The 19,702-nt window shown below is 41.3% G+C and overlaps 1 protein-coding gene across 3 annotated transcripts; it reads left to right on the forward strand.

The window, feature by feature from the left end:
* Window positions 1–733: 733 nt before the first annotated feature.
* RWDD3 (RWD domain containing 3) lies at window positions 734–17,747 on the forward strand. 3 transcript variants are annotated; one of them, XM_019716848.2, is made up of 4 exons: window positions 734–3,996; window positions 13,209–13,649; window positions 15,517–15,632; window positions 15,731–17,747. In XM_019716848.2, the coding sequence occupies exons 1-3, from the start codon at window positions 3,912–3,914 to the stop codon at window positions 15,591–15,593; spliced, it is 603 nt and encodes a 200-aa protein (XP_019572407.2). In that variant the 5' UTR covers window positions 734–3,911; the 3' UTR covers window positions 15,594–15,632; window positions 15,731–17,747. The 3 variants fall into 3 exon arrangements, with proteins under 3 accessions (XP_019572407.2, XP_019572408.2, XP_019572406.2); XM_019716847.2 differs by having other exon boundaries at window positions 752–3,996; window positions 13,209–13,696; XM_019716849.2 differs by lacking the exon at window positions 15,517–15,632 and having other exon boundaries at window positions 741–3,996; window positions 13,209–13,696.
* The last annotated feature ends 1,955 nt before the right edge of the window (window positions 17,748–19,702 follow it).

The following is a 19,702-nucleotide window of genomic DNA, read 5'->3' on the forward strand; positions in this document are numbered from 1 at the left end:
ATAAATCCAAATTCCTAACTCAGGCTTCTCTTCACTTCATAAAAATTATCCTTTTTATATTGTTTTTGAAGTGTTTATCTTCCTTTTTCTTCTCTCTCTGTCCCTCCTCCTCCTTCCTCTTTTTCTCCTTTTCTCTCTTCCTTTTTCCCTCCGTTTGTATCTAATACATCTTTTGACTACAGGTTCCTCCACATCCAACTTTATTTCTTCAAGGAAATCCAGGTCTAATTTTCCCACTCACAGTTGCAGTTCTTTAATACACCTCTTTTCAATTTCCAACCAGTGAGAAAATATTTTGCTAAAATGGCAGAGCTTACTCATTTATAATTTCTTTATGAGTTTGGAGAAAACATTTTTTTAAAAGTCACACAGTCCCCAGTCTCCCCTCAGATGATAAACCTGGCTACACTATTAATACACAGCGGGAAAACAGAATGAAGAAGCATCCATTTATAGTAGTAGCCAACATTAAGCATTTGGTGTTATTTGAACTAGACAGATTCTAAAACCCTAATGATACTGAAGACTTGTCTTCACAGCATCAGTAAGGCACTGAGCTTTATGGCAGTGGACCTGGGCTGTGCGGTATTTCCCACCAAGCAGGCTGGAACTGCTTTGCTATTACTCCTGCAAAAGAATCAAGCATGTTTCTCAGAGGCAGAGTGTAGCCAGTCTTTTGGAGGGAGTACAGATTATTTGCACATGGGGGAGGCAGATCTTCCCACAAAACTGTACAATTACAGAGTCAGAGTCACATGTTCATAGATTTTATGTGCTTTTATTTTATCTTGGTGGAAAAAATAAATCTGTGACTTGCACACTGGAACAGAACAGAAAGAACCATGACCTATCAACACCACTGACTTTATATACTTTTGGAAACCTACTATATTCCTGAGCTTAGCAAACACATTTCTCCTCTGGGAAGTTATGGGGGTACGTGCTATCTCAGGACCATGCTACTTCCACCTATATCATGATATTGAACTTCACACCAATAAGGAAATGTGGTAATTCCTGTACCCTCTGTGTGGTGAAAGCACCTGTAATTGCTACATGTTGTTTGTACTTGTCTAGACTGAAGACTGGGAGTCTGTGAGAGCAAGGGCTTGTTGCTTTCATCTCAATACTCAGCTCATGGAGCCAGACCAACAGTCAATGAGCACCCAAGAACATTTTACGAAATATATAAATACAGAAACCCTTTAGACAAAACCAGTAGCACAGCTTCTTGGAGAGGTTCATTTAGCAAGTTGGCATTTAATGCCTCTTTTGTTCTCTATTCTTAGTGGTTCTTGAAGGCCTTTTTATTTTTCTCATAGTCCTACTATGACAATTTTCCTTATCGCACCCCACTCACTTCAGTATTAGGATTCTGAGCTTTTTTTTTGACACTACTAACACTTATTTCTCCTAATACTTTTAAGATTGTGTGTCCTCATTTCTATGTCCAAGTCGGGTTGGACTTAAAATTTCAGACATAGAGTTGAGAACTTAAGTTTACATATACTATTCATGATAAAATGAGAAGTCTTTTCCCAGGAGAGTTAAAAGAACTATCTTCTGGGCTAGTGTTTTTAACTAGAGGTGAGAGACTTAAAACTTCTCCTTATGGTCTTGGGGAAGCGACTATTTAGAAAAGCTGCATGTATAAATTATATTGTTTTAGCCAACCATACACTGTTGAGGCTGGGGAGTGGAGAAAAAGTGAGAGAGATGGGGAGAGGGAAAGAGAAAGAAAGACTGCTCTACGTAGACATTCATCCACAGGTCTAGACATTCATTTCACATTTAAATATTGAGAATTTTCAGTAGCCTGTGAATACAAGAAAATTTATTACATTACGGTAGGTTTTAGGTATTTGACATGAAGCTGATATTTTCACAGTGTAAGAAATATCAAGCTGACATTATGCTGTCTCTGTGATGATTATTTCCAAATGTCAGAGAACTGAAACTTATTCAGGGGACTTCAGGGCCTTAGGAGAGTGTCAATTTAAAAGACATTCACATCATCTTTTTATTTAAACATGCTAAATGGAGTATGAAAAGCAGGTTAAGAAATCAACAAAGAAAGGAAGAGCAATGAAGAAACCTATTGACAAGAAAATTTTAATAGATTGATGTATTCTGACACTAGGCTTTAGCGACTGCCTCTTAATATTTCTGACAGCTGTAGTCTTACTAATTCATATTATTTCACTCATATCACTTACGGTGAATTTAGGAAATTAAAAGTAAAAAATTAAAACTATCTAATTTTTTGTGGACTATCTTTAATAAATAAGTGAAATGACTAAATCAATATTGTCTTACCACTTTTAATACTAACATTGGACTTCAAACTAAAATGAAATAACTTAGTGATATTTTAAATAAAAAATGTATTCTTTTGGTCACCAAACTCTTTAACAGCTAATTATGAACCTACTGTACTGCTGTTATTTTGGAAATAACTCAAAAGTGTTCTAAAAAATTATTATTAAACAAACTGGCCACATCAGAGATAATTATGAGTTTAAATAAACATGTCTTTCCAATTACGTGCACAGCAGTACTCTTACTTACATGGGGTCACTGAAATCCCATGGCATCCTCTGGAAAGCATTTCTCCTGCAGTTTATCTTGTTAGCTTTCCTTTCCGTTCTCTGAAGCCAGTATCTTCCTTTTTAAAATCCCTGTTTAGCAACAGTGGGAATGCTGTTGACGGTGGTAACATGGATTCAGACTCTTACAATCTACCCTGTTGGTTTTGAGTTATGTAGGTCAAAGACAGGAGTCACCATGCAGCCATCTAAATTTCTGATATTATTTCTGATACAAACAAAAACTGTGGGACCTCCGTGAGCTAGACCAGCTACTTTGGGGGGCTGCAAAATTTTAAATGGGTTACTCAAAACCCAAAAGTCAAGCCAAACACGTTGACAGACAGAAGTATCACAGACGATCATTGTAACCTTGTTCCCTAGTTCAAAGTTGAAATAGGTGGATTGAGCATTGTTACCATATCACCATAACTCAAGTTAAATAAAAGTGCTGGATTCAAGGACCAAAACTTCATTAATTCAGCTCCAAGAGTCTCACTGTTTTGTATGCGTCAAATTTCTCAAAATAAATAATACTGAAAAGCTAGTGTTTGCCATTTAGCACTTGATTTTATCCCCAGAGCCCAAGAGTTCCACTGGCCGATTTCAGCAGAGCTGTCCCCTGTGAAAGCAGGAGACAAATGGGCACCTTGACGCTTAGTTCCCCACACGGTTCTGGGCCACCCCAGTAACATCCTCAGATGCCAGCGCTGAGGTCCAACCTCCCCTTTTGCACCCCATGAGGGAACGAGATCCTGGTCCAGAGTCCCAGCGCGAGGCACAGCCCTCGGCCTCTGGCTGTTGTTAGTACCCCAGACCTCCCGGGGTCACTAAGAGCTCCGGGGGGTGGAGGATCGTGTCTGTATCCCCCACGCCTGCATCAATTCTGAGCCGGACAAGGGCTAACCTCTTCTTCTGGTCACTTTCCTGTTTGTTTTTCTTCCTAACCAAATTCCTTTCACCAGGCGTGTCCTCCTCCCCGCAGCCCAGGCCGAGTTTGGGCAGGTTGGCGAGTTTTCAAGGTCTGGGCTAAGAGTGGGAGGACTTCCAGCTTTGCTGGGAGGCCTCCGGCTGCCGGAAAGCCACGCGCGAGACCCTGCCCCGCGTCACCGGGCTTTGACCCCCGAAAGTCCCCCAAAGACACGGAGCCTCCCTCGGGGAGTCGGGAAGCAGGAGCTTCGGGAGGACTTCCGAGGCCGCTCCTTCCCGCCCGGCCCGCCGCGCGCTGTGGAGACGCGGGGCGCCCCCCAGTGGCCGCCAGCCGCGCTGTTCCGGGGGCCGGAGGCGGTGGCGGAAGGGGCGGTGTTGAGCCGGGACCTCGCGGCGATGGCGGGGCGGGCGCGGGAGGAGCTGTCGGCCTTGGCGGCGATCTTCTGCGGGCCCGACGAGTGGGAGGTGCTGAGCCGCTCAGGTGAATGCCGCGCGCCGGGGCACGGGCGCCCTCTCCTCCCCGCCGCCGAAACCGGGGTCCCTGCCCGGGAGCGCACTTGAGGTCCGGCTCGCTGATGAGGCAGTGCTGCCTGCCGGGGACTGGAGTGGTGTGTGGGCAGGAAGGAGTGTGAGGCGACCCCCTAAACGTGACCAGTGTCGCGCCTCTGCTCGGTCCTGTGCAGTGAACCGAGAACCTGACCCCAGGCTCGGGCGCCCCCTCCGGCCGGCCCTGGCCTCCCGCGCCCCACGCGCCCGGCGGGTTTCGCCTTCCGGCTCCCCAACGCGCCCTTCCGGCTCCCCAACGCGCCCTTCCGGCTTCCCAACGCGCCCTTCCGGCTCCCCAACGCGCCCTTCCGGCTCCCCAACGCGCCTTTCCGGCTCCCCACGCGCCCTTCCCGCTCGCATGCGCCCCTTCTGCCCGTCCTGCAATGGGCTCCCCTACTCTTTCCTTGGCCGTCCCGTACTTCTTCAGCTGTCACCTTAAAAAGATGCCTATCTTGACACCCCTAATTTAAAGCCAGCTTCCCCAAGTTGCATTATTGGGTGTTCTTTGTAAGCACTATGCATTATGTGGTATTTGGTTGTCTCAAGTTGCTTGAGGGCAGGGGCACTGTCTGTTTTCTAGTCATAAAACCCCAAGCACCAAGGACAGTGCCAGGCACTTAGCACATGGTAGGTAGTCAGTAAATATTTGCTGAATGAATTTTGGAATTTGCACAGTGCTCAATCTGAACCTTTTCTCAGTTATGTTTCTAAATTGATGTTCTTTTTCTTGTCCCCTGAAAGGTAAGTGCCGATTACAGGTTCTTGGGGTCACATTAATTGTTCAGCCCGCATTTATTCCCTGTAAACATCGACAGTTTCAAAAGGCACCGCCCCTGTCCCTAGGAACTTACAGCCTACAAAGGTTCTTTTGGCTATTTTTGATGGTAGTTAAAACTTACTCTGTCCCTAGCTGAGGCTTCTATTAAGTGAAAAACAAAAACTGCCCTTTATGAAAAAGGGCAGTAATGCAGATAATTTTCTGTTTTCGTGTGGTTTTCAGATACATCATGTAAATTTTTTAGCATGAGATTTAGCCTTTTATATTTCAGCTACTACTAAAGTTGCCTTTCTGACCATAAATTGGTTGACCTATAATAAGGTCCTCTAAAATATGCTGGGTGTTCTGAGTAAGCCAACCAGGATGAAGATGGTTTCGTGTCTCCATGTGGTATGCTGCTCACATTCCCAGAGCAGGAGTTGACGCCTCTTTTTTCATTGCCCATCTACTGGTATACACGTCCATTGAGCACTGTTACATTCCAGGCAGTGTGAACCAATTAGTGTAATGGACCTGCTTTTGTTTTAGTGCCTAGCCTGTCTTGTATCTTTCTGAAACACTTGTTCAAAACCCATATGAAAGGATTGACTCATAGTGTTCTCTTGTCACTGCTGTTCTGATTGGCTAGCATTCCTAGCTCTTCATCATCTGACTCCGCTGTCCCCACTGGTCTCGCGCTGATGAAACTGAAGAGATCATCAGTTTCCCTAAATTCCTTTATTATAGCTCAGCTGGGAATATCCTGGAAAAACGAACCTATGATTTCCCATCACACCCTAAAGAGGATGAGTAGTAGTGGTCTGGATCATAAGTACACGGCTGAGCATAAGACACTGCTGACAGATCAGAGAAAACCCAAAAAACTAAGCATAGAAAGAAAGAGAGCAGTTTCTTAATGTCGAGAACACTATGGACCCTTTATCTGCTATTAAATTAAATATGTCTTTCAAGCCATGCCTCCTAATTAATTTAATTCAGTGTTCTGGCATCAATAAGTAATTGAATTATAAAAGAATTCAGTGTAACAATTTAGAGGACATTTTGTTGCTGAAACGTTCATTGGAGAATGAAACAATTCAGTGACTGAAATAGGGATGTTTGATCTTCACAAATGGGAATTAAGGGTGAGGTAAGGACTTTTTTAACAGACCATAGTAGACATTCAGTGGCCTGCTCGCTACCATTCTCCTGGTCGCTGTCAGCTTTGTTTAGAAGATATAAGCTTGATACCAGAACATTCTAAATGCCATCAGTTTTTCCCTGGCTTCCCCCAAATAAGCTTCTGCTTGTTGCCACTGTGGTGGATGGCAATTCTGGTTCACAATAGCCCAGGAAGGCTCAGGGTGTCAACCAAAGAGTCAACTGTTAAGGCCATAAGATTGAGGAGGCTGAATAATTAGATTCAGTTTAGCTGGGCTAATTTGTGCTGAGAATTGCGGGGGCCCTATGTACTTGTTGGCCTCCTTACAATGGTTATAGTAAGCTCATAGGAAGAGGCATCAGGTGTAGCTATCTCTTACGGGTACAAATTCTGTAAGGCCCCACACTCCTGTCTACTAGGGAGGTCTGTGGGTAGAGCAAATCGGGGGTACTCTGCCCCTCCCCGTGCAGGGCACTCAGGCCAGGTGGCAGTTTTAATGGGTCACCTACTGTGTACCTGATCCTTTCAATGCATCTTCCTTGATGAGGGTTCTCTTAGCTTTGTTTTATACTTGAAGAGCAGATGATCGATGTTCGTGCTGGTTAGGTAACCACCACAGGCCCCAGAGTGTATGGACCCTCGCACTGCATCGTGTTCCCTAATAGAGATGGGGCTGCTGCAGCAGGAAGACAGTTCTTAGAGATCAAGGATAACACCTGGAGAGAGAGAGAGAGAGAGAGAGAGAGAGAGAGAGAGAGAGAAATGAGCACCCAGAGAAAGAGATGGGTATGACCCCACTTACGTGCAGAATAGCAGAATAATTCTGCAGGGGAGTATGTGTGCATGCATGTGTGTAAGCACCTTGAGATAGGTGAGATTGGTATTGTTATTGTCGCGTCCCGCACGACGCGAGGGTTGTGGGGAGTGAGGAGGGCGACGCAGGGCTAAGAAAAGACAGTAGCCATGAATAGAGTTTAAGTGCGGGGCCAAGGGACCTGCACCCTCAAGGACTGGGCTGGGGGAAGGTGGGGGGCTGTGCCCACCTCTATGAACCCCGTGGGTTCTCCTGTTGGTCACCACTTGACTGCACCTGGCTTGAGTTGTTCCCCCCCCCACCCCCGTAGGGAATCTTAATTGTCATTGGCTGACCAGCCATCTTTTTGGGGCCAAACAGGGAGACATAAGGTGCAAGCACAAAGGTGAAGGAATGTCCCTGAAAGGATCCGTCTCACAGACTCTCCTTTCTTTGGGGGCAGGTACAAAGGGACAGACAGGTAGGCTGCTGCGTGGCCACATCTCCCCCTTTTTGTTTTTGAAGCATGAGAAACACAGACTCTGTAGATTTTTCTTCCACTTATGGCCCATCAGAGGGCTTGTTGTCCACACCTGAGGACTAAACAAAATAAACATAAAACAATAAACAGAATAGCAATAGCACCAGCAAATCCTCCACCTAGGGTTTTCACCCATGTGAGTGGATGATTCAAACGAGAGCGTTCTTCCACAGTTGCGGAAAGTGTCTCCTCTCCTATGAGGAGTGAGAGCCTTCCCACACCCAAGGGGCGTGGATGGGTATCTATAGATGTCTTCTCTTCTGTGGGCTGTCGTTCATGGTATGGTTTAACACCGACCAGGAATCCACAAAGGTTTTTCTTCCGGACCTGGAGAAATACAAGCAAAGCCTCGTCCCCAGGTTAATAAAGTTCCTAGATGCCATTGATTAGTTTGAATGTCCTTCCACCAAATAGGCACATTTTCCAAAGGTTTTGGACCCTGGAGACTATTGAAATGTCTCTCAGACTCGATGTGTCCAAGGTGAGCCTTGGTATCTGAGCCAGATGAATTTAAAAAAAATTAAAGTAAACATGGCTCTTGCTAATTGTATCTGTGTGTGGGGTTCTCCTTTTTCTCCCCCTTTTTGTTTTTGTAATTGTTCTTTCAACATGGCATTGGCACGTTCAACAATGGCTTGACCCTGGGGGTTGTAAGGAATACCAGTGGTGTGAGTAATGTGCCATTCAGCACAGAATTTTGTAAACTTGGCACTGGTATATGTAAGGCCATTGTGTGTTTTGATACAACTATTGTTTTCGCATTATTAAATCAATCTGTAAAAACTGTAAAGCTTTGAGGAATAGGAGCCTGTCTGAGTTTTTAAGGTAAAATCCAATTAGTTTTCAGGAGAAACTGAAATAACTTATTTTTTGGATAATGATTGTCAATTGTCTCAAAAAAGTTACTAACAGTAATTTGTTAAGATTTAGAATGAATGTTTAAATGTGTTATCATTTAAAAGGGAACCACTATTTTACCTGGTTTTTGTCCATTTAAATAAAGCACTCTGGTGTGAGTGTTTGATATGAGTTCTGAGGTTAATTCTACATAGTTTGGAAGCAATTTAGTGCATTTGTTATGTAAAAAAAAGCCACTCTACCAGGTCATTTTGTTGAACAATTACCGCTGTAGGCGAATGTGGAGTAGGGGAAATTAGCATTTGTAAAGGCAAAGAAGGATCAATATGTTGAACTTGAGCGTCCTGGATTTTCTGATTTAAATCCCAGTCCCTTACGTCCTTGTTGAGATGAGGGCTGTATAGGTTGAGTAATTCCCTGATTAAATCTTCCTAAACCTTCTCTTGGTTGATAGCCCATTTGACTCATAATCTGTTGACTCTGAGGACTGTATTGTCCAGGTGGTATCCAAATTTCTGTTTTCCATTGTGTAAGCAGATCTCGACCCCACAAATTAACTGGAATGTCTGCAACATAGGGCTGTAAAAATCCTTTCTGTCCCTTTGGCCCGAGGCAGGGAAGAATGCAGAAACTTTCTGCTAGAAAAATTTCTGTCTGTCCTGTGTTTTTAAACCTCCAGTTTTTCTTTGAGTTCCCTTTTTTCCTGGGAGAATGTATGGGAGCAAAAGTAATTGTGCAATCTGTTCTCCCTTTTTAGCTGTCCAAGGGACAGATGAGGATATTATAATTTGAATTTCCCCTTTATAGCCAGAATCAGTATTACCTGTATGAACTGTAACTCCCTTGGATGTTAAACTATAGCGACCAAGGAGAAGTCCAACTGTACCTGGAGGAATTGGTCCAAAAAGTCCAGTGGGCACATGTGGAGGAGATTCTCCAGCAAGTAATAAAATATTTTGTGCTGCACAGAAATCTATAGCAGCACTCCCTTCTGTCATAGGACTTAATTGTTGAATTGAAAGTCGGGGGGGAGGTACTGCCTGATAATTCTGAAAGGCAGTCTGATTTACATATGTCCCGGTTTTTGTCATGGGGCCTGGGGCTGGCCTCACCTCTCTTTTCTCTGAAGAGGGATCCCATTTTTATGAAAAATTGATCTGCATTCAGAAGCCCAATGATTTCCTCTTTGGCATTTAGGGCACAATCCAGGGGGTCTAGGTCCCGTAACAGTATTAGTATTAGGCAAACGGGAACTGTTTTTATTTTTCTTTCTGTATTCTTTTCTGATGTGGCCTGGCTTCCCACAATTGTAGCGAGTACCAGGAAATTTATTTTGACCTATTTTTAATCCAGTCATGGCTTGGGCTAACATATTAGTTTTCAATAGTTCAGTCCCTACTCCTTGACACAAACGGATGTGTCCCATAGTGTCAGTTTTTCCTCTCATGGTCCCGATGGCCTTCTTGCAGTCATCATGGCATTCTCATATGCCACGATCTGTAAAACTGTCTCAGCTGCCTGTAAATTGGTCACCTGTTTGCTAATAGCATCCTGTAACCTGGCAACAAATTCAGAGTATGGTTCTCGATGACCTTGTAAGATTTTTTTGAAGTGACATCGGGGTTTTACCCTCAGTTTCTATTTTTCCCCATGCCAATAGGCAAATTCTTTGTACTTGTTTAATAGCCTGTTTATTCATTCCTATTTGATCTTGGGGGTTTCCCAATGGCCACTCCCTAGCAATTGATCTTTGACAATAGCTATATTGAGAGTCTGATTAAGTCTAGCTTGGGTTTCTGCACCATCAATCCACCAAGTTTTAAGTTGCAAAAACTGGCATGAGGAAAGAAGTTCTGGCTAGGGTGTTCCAATCTGTGGGAATTAATCTGTTGCCATCCACTGCACTCCGTATAAGACCCATGGTGTAAGGAGAAGTAGGGCCTACTGTGTTACAGCTTGTTTAAGCTCCTTTAAAAGCTTAAATGAAAATGACTCATGTGAAAATTCCTGAACAATGTTAGGGTGGTCTGAATTTGCGTCAGGTGTAACGCGCTCACGAATGACAACAGGGAAGGCAAATGCCTTGATGTCTCCTTCCAGTCTCGCCTGCCTTATACCCTTCTCCACGGCAGAGAGAGCTGCGGGGGAGCCTCCTGAAGGCAGGGGAGGTGCACGAGCGGCAGAAAGAAACGGATTAGCCTTTTTCTTTTCCTGCTGCCCCGGTGAATCGCATTCACACGCTGTAAAAGCCGGAGGCGCAGATCAGGGATGGGAGCTGAGGGCTCCAACGGGGTATATACTGAGGAAGCTTCCAGAGACCCTTCCTCCTTTTCCTCAGATTTCTGTACTTCCTTTTTTCCTGTATCTTTCTCATCAGTTTGTAAAGGTTTTAAAACCGACCGGGTTAATCTCCACGTATCCCAGATGGTTACTGGGAGAGAAACTCCTATACGATATAATTTGCGGAGTTCTGTACCAACTTTTTCCCATGTTTTTAAATCTGACATCCCTAAATTTGGGAACCAAGAGCAATGAGTTTCAATTACTTGGAGGAGCTCCTCTAATTTCTGATCTGACACTCCAGCTCCTCCAGCCTCAAGAAGGTCCTTGAGCAAACAAATATAAGGCCTATATTGGCTATTAACATTCCCCATTATGTACAGAGAAAAGCATAGAGAGGAGGAAGACTTTCACTCTGAACGGATTCAGATGCCCGTGTGGCCGCGTCCCTCACAGGACTTTCAGGTCCGTCGTAGCTAAAGGTGCACCCGTGTAAACCCCAGGCCTGGTTAATGCCCTCAGGCACTAAGTCACCGTTTTGCCTTATGACTTAGACCTCGGAACCGCAGATTAGGGCCCACACAAGCTCCGTAGCCCAGGCAGTGGAGCTATAAACACACACTCACACATTCACACCCTTGCACACAGAAAGAGAAAATTCCCCCTTTTAACCTTGGTTAAATTCTCCAGGAGTTACCCTTCTTTCTTCCAGTAGTTGTCGCGACCTGTCCCGGGCCTTGCGCCATAAAACCTCTTTGAAACCTTTTTGTATTCTGACTTGAGGTTGACCTTCCTTCTCGAACCCCACAAGTGAGTCCCGAAAGCGGACCTCAGAATTGTGCCCCATGTTGGACGCCATATGTCGCTTCCCTCATGACGAGGGTTGTGGGGAACGAGGAGGGTGGCACAGGGTTAAGAAAAGACAGTAGCCATGAGTAGAGTTTAAGTGCGGGGGCCAAGGGACCTGCACCCTCAAGGACTGGGCTGGGGGAAGGTGGGGGGCTGTGCCCACCTCTATGAACCCCGTGGGTTCTCCTGTTGGTCCCCACTCGACTGCGCCTGGCTTGAGTTGTCCCCTCCACCCCCCGCCCCGCCCCGTGTGGAATCTTACTCATTGGCTGACCAGCCATCTTTTTGGGACCAAACAAGGAGACATAAGGTGCAAACACAAAGGTGAAGCAAAGTCCCTGAAAGGATCCGTCTCATAGACTCTCCTTTCTTTGGGGACAGGTACAAGGAGACAGACGAGTAGGCTGCTGTGTGGCCACAGTTATAAATCTTCATTTTCCTGATGAGGTGGTTGGATGTCACAGATATTATATTGCCATAGTCAATACTTATTATACGTGGAATTTTGTTCCTAGAAATTATTTTACAAACCAAAAAGTTGTAAACTGGGAGGTGTATAAGACCCAATAACATGTAATATGTTTACACAGTAGTATCTCCAGAGTGACGTTTTGTATTCTGCTAACACTAATGTTCAGATTGCATTGGGCCCTCTTGCAAAATGAATCATGACTGTCACCCACTGACCCTTCTGACTCCGCTGTGCACTTTTTCCTGCAGATTGTCAGTACTGAGCTCACTTCTATAAAACCAATTCAGCCTTGAACTTCACTTCTGAAGGTTGGGATTGACACTTCCAGCTTCACTTATTTGTAGTTTTTTTTTTTCTTTTCTTTTTCTGAAACCACGTTTTAAATGTATATAAAAACCCAGCTGTAACAAAAACAAGCACTAGTGGATGCATGCTTCTGTTGAGCCGCCTGGGAGCAAAAGGAAAGAAAATCCTGTGTGATGAAGTATGAAAGGGTGTTGGGGACTTCTTACTGATTTTCTGAATAAAGTCTTATCTGAGGATATAAAAAAAAAAACTGCAGAAAAAAAAGCAAGTATAGGGAAAGTCAGTTGCCGATGATATATAAATGATTTCTTAATGCGCTCTAAATGAATCTTGAAGAACTCATTCTTTTAAATTTTGCTTATATTTTCCAGTGTCTTCTGTTATAATATGTGACTATGAAGTAGGGTGAATCCTTAAAAATAACATTCATGTGGTATGGAACAAACACATCAGAGGGGTGAAGTGGTGCAAATCTGAGAGAGAGCGGAGTGTTACATCTCGTGTCCTATGTGTGCTTCCCCATCCTTCTTTGGCTGAATGGATGTCTGCCCAATTTTAGTTCTTCTTGCTACCGTCAGGTCACACTGATACATATTAGAAGTAAGACAGAGGGGGTCCAGGCAGTCATTGTGTCATGCAGTCATGAGTTCTCCACAACCCAACAATCACTCGGGATTCCAGCATTTGCTTTGATGTGGACTGACCACAAAATGACTTTCACTCAGTTTAGTGTAGAACTTTTTCATTAGTTACTGATTTTCCATATACATGATGTTTCTCTGCATGTTCATATGAGTTTATTAGGGGTTTCCAGAATTATCAGCTAAGTCTGGGTAGAAAAAACATTTTATAATGAGAAACCTTATTGGTAACCTGAATAAAAATGGGGTAAGAGCAAGTGGAAATGCCAGTGAACTACCAGGTGCTGGTGTGCATGAATCCATGAATTTATATGTATGGTTGAAGGAAATCATCTGTAGATCAGGACTTTCTCACTATTATGTGTCTCTTCAAAACACAACTCAGTTTTCACATGCAAAATAAATTGACACTTGAAACAAATTTTAACTTGTTAGTGTTCTATTCAAATTGAATTATGTGCTAATCATTATTTTTGGATGCCTTCCAGAGACAGATGGGACTGTTTTCAGAATTCTCACGAAAGCCGAAGGACTTACGGATGCAGATATACCCTTAGAATTGGTGTTCCATTTACCGGTCAATTACCCCTCCTGTCTACCTGGTATCTCGGTTAATTCTGAATACCTGACCAGGGCCCAGAGTGTGGCTGTGAAGGAGACGTTACTTCAGCAAGCGGAGAAACTTTTGTCAGAACCCATGGTTCATGAGCTGATTCTCTGGGTTCAGCAGAATCTCAAGCACATCCTCAACCAGCCAGAAATAGGAAGTGGCAGTGGAAAGTGTACGTTTGCAGCAAGCACGACTGTGGATGATGGATTGTGGATAACTCTTTTGCATTTAGATCACATGAGAGCGAAGACTAAATATGTCAAAACTGTGGAGAAGTGGGCTTCCGATTTAAGGCTGACGGGAAGACTGATGTTCATGGGTAAAATAATACTGATTTTACTACAAGGAGACAGAAACAGCATCAAGGTGCCAATAAGTTTAATGTTGAATAGGAATTTGGCTGTTTTTTTGCTATAATGGGTGTCTATATAAGTCTGTGTTATAACAATGGGACAGATTAATCATTTAGATACTTCTGCTTTTCTATTACCATGTTAACATCTCCATTTTTGTAAGAATATCTTTAACTTCTAATTAGAACTACAAACTTGCAAAACTTGAAGAATAAGTAGTCAAGATTATATTTTAAAATTCATGCCACTTAATGTGAGAGGTTATAAAAAAAATCTCTGGTACATGAGTGTTTGTTTCTGTACTTAGCCTCAACTTTGTAAATGTGCTCTTAAAACTTAATGCATATTTATATTTCTTTCCTAAGTAGGCACAGCAAGGTTTGTATTTGTCGGTAGGCTGCAAAAAATTTTAACTTTTTGGCAGTTAAAGAGACATTCTGACACCTTAATTTGCTATCTATAATACCTGGAAAGAGGAGCTGGTCCTTCCTAATCAGGATTTAGTGTGAGTGGAAGTGGAGTCATTAGGGCTGTCAGCTTGTCACCTCCTACATAACTTTTGCTTTCCACCTGAATTGTCTCAGCAGCTGCTTTCAAAATCATCATCTTCAGATTTTCCAAGTTCTCATTCTAAACTCATCTAACCTGTTTTATGTGGTACCAAACGAGAAAAGCTGCTTATTATATTTTAAATCTTAAAAGAGCTACAAATCACTTAATAGGTTTCATGCTTTCAGATGGGTTGAGTCAAGAATCATTACAATTGAATTTATTTAAAACATTTGTCTTGCACAACCTATAATCTTAAAGATTTGTAGAATAACTACCTAGCTTTTTCATGAAGGGCTCTTACCACAAAATTTGTTTGACACTTAGTTAACCAGATTAGTGTTGGGTTATAGCATATAGATACAACAAATTCAAGTTTAATGTAGATCCTAGCTTGGGGTCTGACCAAGGAACCATATATTTAAAGGTGATTTGTAATAATCTATGAGAGTTGATCCTTTTGGGTAAGATACTGGCTGGCAAAATGGATACAAGTTAATTTTCTTGCTTCTGTTCCCCAAAAAGCGTCAGATTTTTCTTTAAGCCAGCCCAGGCATATCAGGCTAAGTGCACCTGCTTTGCAGATGTTGCTCAGACTGGATCCATTGATTAATTAACAAGTATTTATTCACATGACTAGAACTCTGCTAACGTAGAGAAATTGCACTTTTTAAAGAGTTCTTTCTTTTTTTATTAACTGTCCCTAAAATGCCGTATAGTGTAAATATTTCTGTCAAATTTTTGTAAGATTATAGATCAGGATTGAGAATTACTGATACATGTTTACAGATGCCATCAATTTGGAATGGCAAGTGCTGTACACCTGTGAATGTCATTCAGACACTGAAGTAGTGATAATAATGACAACAGTAGCTGGTGCTGTATTAAGGGTTCTATAGCACTGATAGCACTGAGTGCTTTGCATGTACTGACTCATTTAATCATCACAACTTCCCCATAAGGTAAGTGCTGTGATGAGAACCATTTTATAGAGTAGGTTACTAAGGCACAGAGGGTTTAAGTAATCCACCAGAATCACAGCTAGTAGGCTGTCCAGTCCAGAATTAAACCTGAGTAGTTTGGTGACCTCGCTCTCAACTCCTGCGTTCACCACTACATTATGCTGCCAAGTATGTAAAACCACTGTAACTCTCTCACTGCTTGTTTCAGAAAGAGAGTACTCTTTAAACATGAAAATAAGCCCGTGGGTTTATGGTTCCTTTAAAAGTAGGACTTTGGGATTCAGAGTAAGATGTGTATTTAATGTACTGATTTATCACTTAGGAGTACCTGATTCTTCAGAAAACCTCCAAAGTAGATGTGGACTCAAGTGGAAAGAAATGCAAAGAGAAAATGATTAGTGTACTGTTTGAAACAAAAGTACAGACAGAACACAAAAGGTATAATTTAGTACCATTGCGGATGGAAAAGCAACTGAATCGATAATTATACTCTGACAAATCTAGGCATATTCATGAGTTTCTTTTGTATAATGCAGGTTTCTGGCATTTGAAGTTAAAGAGTATTCATCGTTGGATGAGTTACAAAAGGAATTTGAAACTGCAGGACTTAAGAAGCTTTTCTCCGAATTTGTACTTGGACTGGTAAAATGAAGACAGGAATAAAATAGAAGACAGGAATTTTTTAGTAAAACAGTAATGGTTTATTTTTGATTGTTTGTTCGCATTGGATTAAGGAGTGACTAATTGAAATAACTCACAAAGGGAATGATTTTAAAGTTTCTGTGAAGCGAAATGGTAGATACCTAACTTCAGGAACAAAAGCCAGTTCCTTTGTGGACTATCAAACACCCATGTGTTCTAATTTTTAGCAATAAAAGCTAGGTTTAGTAGATGGAACATTCTTTGAAAGATAAATATAAAAAGATGATGGTAAATGAGTCCTTCTGTTACACAGAGTATTTGTTTGGAACTGTGCAATTTTCTGGCTGATTTTCTTGTAATGAAATGATTTTTAAAAGAGGTTCGTTTTCATGTTTATATTTTTAGCATTTGATCATGATCTCCCTCCATTTATCTTATTATGTCTAATGCTTTAAGTTGAATGTTAACAAAAGTATAAGACTGATTTCTTTGTAGAATTGCATAAATTGTTAGATTAAATATAAACCAAAGAAGTTCTGTAGAACTTAATTTACAACTACTTCCTTTGGGGTCCCAGAGTAGCATGGTACTTGCTAACTATAGGACTAGAGAGTCGATTTAAATTAAAATTCTGTTTTGAAAAATTTACTTTCTGGTTTTACAAGGGATGAAAATGTTTCACACAAAATGAATTTGGCTTGCTAGATGGAAGAAATTATATAGAGGTACTACTTTTTATTTCTTAGGAAATCTGTTAAAGTATGATAACCTTAAAATATGTTTGTTATGACCTAAGGATAGAAGAAGCCATAAAATAAAAGCTCATTTTAAAATCTGTAACAAAAGCGTAAGCAGGCATTGAGGTCTGAGAAAGGATATTTGTGTGCATGAGGCTACCAGGGCTTCTAAAATAAGGGGCCAGGTGATGGAAGAGAGGCCATGCGTTTTTCACTGCAATTTGGGAAGCACAGTGACGTCATTATAAAAGTAAAACTGATGGGACAGATAAGTGAGGAAACATTGAGACACGCTGAGCAGTGTTTTTTGACAGTGCTGCTCTGTGACCATGGCAGTTAAATCTGATTGTCTCATTTTCAGGCACCCTTGTGATAAAAGTATACCTACCTGATGATCATTTTATGAGACTCTATTAATGAGAGGGGATTTTCAGTTTATTTAATCTCATTCCAGAGTGTTTATGATTTTTTTCCTCAAGAACTGGTAAGTGTAGTTAGATTGTTCTATGGAAAATGTATATGGCAAGTTGAAGCTCCACTACTGGCACACAACACTGAGAAAATAGGCTTGAAAATTATGGGCTGGTCAAATATATGGTGATGGAAGGAGAACTGACTCTGGGTGGTGAACATATAATGTGAAATATAGATGACGTATTACAAAATTGTACACCTGAAATCTATGTAACTTTACTAACAATTATCACCCTAATAAACTTTAATTAAAAAAAAGCTCATTTAAAAACTAACTAACTAAATAAATTATGGGCTGGTCATTATTACCCCTTTATTTAATTTACAATAGTTTTAGTGAAAATGAAAGTAGTGAAAAAGAACAGAATTTAGAATATTGGCCATATTGTTGGGATGGATGGAGAGTGATCACGTACAACGACATGAAAAGTTATCGCCATCAGGCTGTTAACAGTAAGTAGCAGGAGTATGAGTTGGCGTCTGAATTGTACCACAACTGTACGGCTGGTCTTCTGTCTTACCTGGCCTTTTCTGTGTGCAGGTGTCTTCCACTTCATGCTTTATGGTACTCTTCCAAACTTTCATCTTCAAATTTGACTCTCTTTCCCTAAAGAAGAGCTTGAATCAGGTAAAATTGAATGTTAATGATGTCTTTCTCCAACATAATTAAATTCCTCTCTACTAAAATTATGTTAAAAAATATTATTATTTTCTTGAATGTTTATATCTAAGTCTTTCACAAATATATGCACATCAGAATGCAAAACTAAGCCTCAACATGTTTAAATTTAAATTTAATTTGACCTCTGGATAAAGGAAAATTTAAAATTATATGCCAAAAGGCTATGAGTCTCTGGTCTTTCTTTAATTTTAGTAGTTGAAGAGGCTCTTAATGGTTTCCATTGATATTTTTGCCTCAAACTATGATGCTTTTCTTTCAGCTTGAGATATTTATGAAAAGGTAATTAGGACTCCTGCTTCAGTAATAGTAGACAAACTTCTGATGGAAGAGAACTGAAAACAAAATATAACAACATCCTCTTAAAAGTATTAACAATCTAGAAGATCATGAGAATTGCTACGTAGAGGAGAGGAATCCAGGAAGAGGAGAGGAATCCAGAGACGTGAGCACAGCACCTGAGGCTGTTTTTCTTCAGAGTACCTTTATCAATCTGGAAGAGGTAGCCGAGGCCGAGTTAATTTTTGGCAGCTTGAAGATCCAGGGAGTAAAAAGTTGTGGTCTGGGAGGTAGAGGAGACGGGGCCAAGAGCTTGGACTCCTGAAAGGCTACACTGTAGGAGTAAGAATGAACTTTAAGTATGCCAGTTGTCCTAGACTATAACTAAGCTTTAAGGATTCTGGTGGGTCCAAGCAGAACCTCTATTCCTGCTGCCATATTTACTCTGTCTATGAGCCCTCTGAACAAGGGCTAGGATGCTAGTGAGAAAGGCTGGCTGACATTCACAAAATGAGTTAGCCTGTCTATTTAATCAAGGAAGGCTTTCTCTGCTCATATTTTATGCTCATCAGGAGGTCCTTTCACAAATCTCTGACCCAGATCTCCTTGTCATTAGTCTTCTGATCTTATTCTTTCAAAGTTCTTGACTACCTAGCCAACGCATTAACCTTGCCCATGAAATACTGCAGATCTACAGCTGCGCACCATTGGGTCTTCTGGGTCATGAGGCCCAAGGAGAAGAGTAGCATGCACTATACTCTAGATATTCAGCCTCTTGCTCTGGGTTCCACTCAAAACAGGCAACTCCAAACGTTAATCAATCTTTGAGGCAGTTTTTGCAATGTTGGCAGCTCTGACTGTAATATATATATATATATATATATATATATGGTTTCCTTTAGTCATGCTGCTCAAAGTTGGTTCAGGGACACAATCTTACCTACTACCCCAGACCTACTGAACTAGAATCTAAAATTTAACAAGATCCCCAAGTGATTTGAATGCACATTAAAGTTTGGGAACCACTACCCTATAATCATATGTTCCTAAAAATATGTGAGGAGGTCGAATGTGAAAAATTGAACAATAGACATACATGTTGTAATGGGCATTCCAGTCCCAGAAAACTAAAAATATTATAAGATTCCTAATTACTATTGCCTATCAAACAATATTTGATAATATATGTCTAACATTTCTTACATATTCTTAGTTTTGTTCCTTGTCTCATAGTTAACACTCAACTGAGTAAAGATTAATGATTGTTATGGATAAGATGGAGGTCATTTGGCATGCTAAGAAAGGTGGATGTACAATTTTGTAGCATAAGGCAAGGAAATGAATTTGAAATAAATAGATTAAAAATAGGAGCAATGCCCCCGTATTGTGAAAAACAGACAAAAATGTCTAAAGGTTGCAAAACTGCCAATGATGTATACAAATTATTAAGAAGTGAAAAAAGTTCATGAATGGAATCTATATTTTTGATCAGTTTGTCATTTCAACTAATCTAAAGCCTCAGTCAGTTTACTTGCCACCATTTGGTTTTTGACAATTCTTGTTTCCAAAAATTCTGGATCATATAATTTAATTTCTTCAATTTCTTTAGATCACCTGAAATTATATTGCTTTATTCCTTCCATCCCTCTTGTATTAGGGTTCTCCAGAGAAACAGAGCCAATAGGATATGTATTTCT

The sequence above is a fragment of the Rhinolophus sinicus genome, linkage group LG14 (genome assembly GCF_036562045.2).
Source record: "Rhinolophus sinicus isolate RSC01 linkage group LG14, ASM3656204v1, whole genome shotgun sequence".
Taxonomy (NCBI): Eukaryota; Metazoa; Chordata; class Mammalia; order Chiroptera; family Rhinolophidae; genus Rhinolophus; species Rhinolophus sinicus.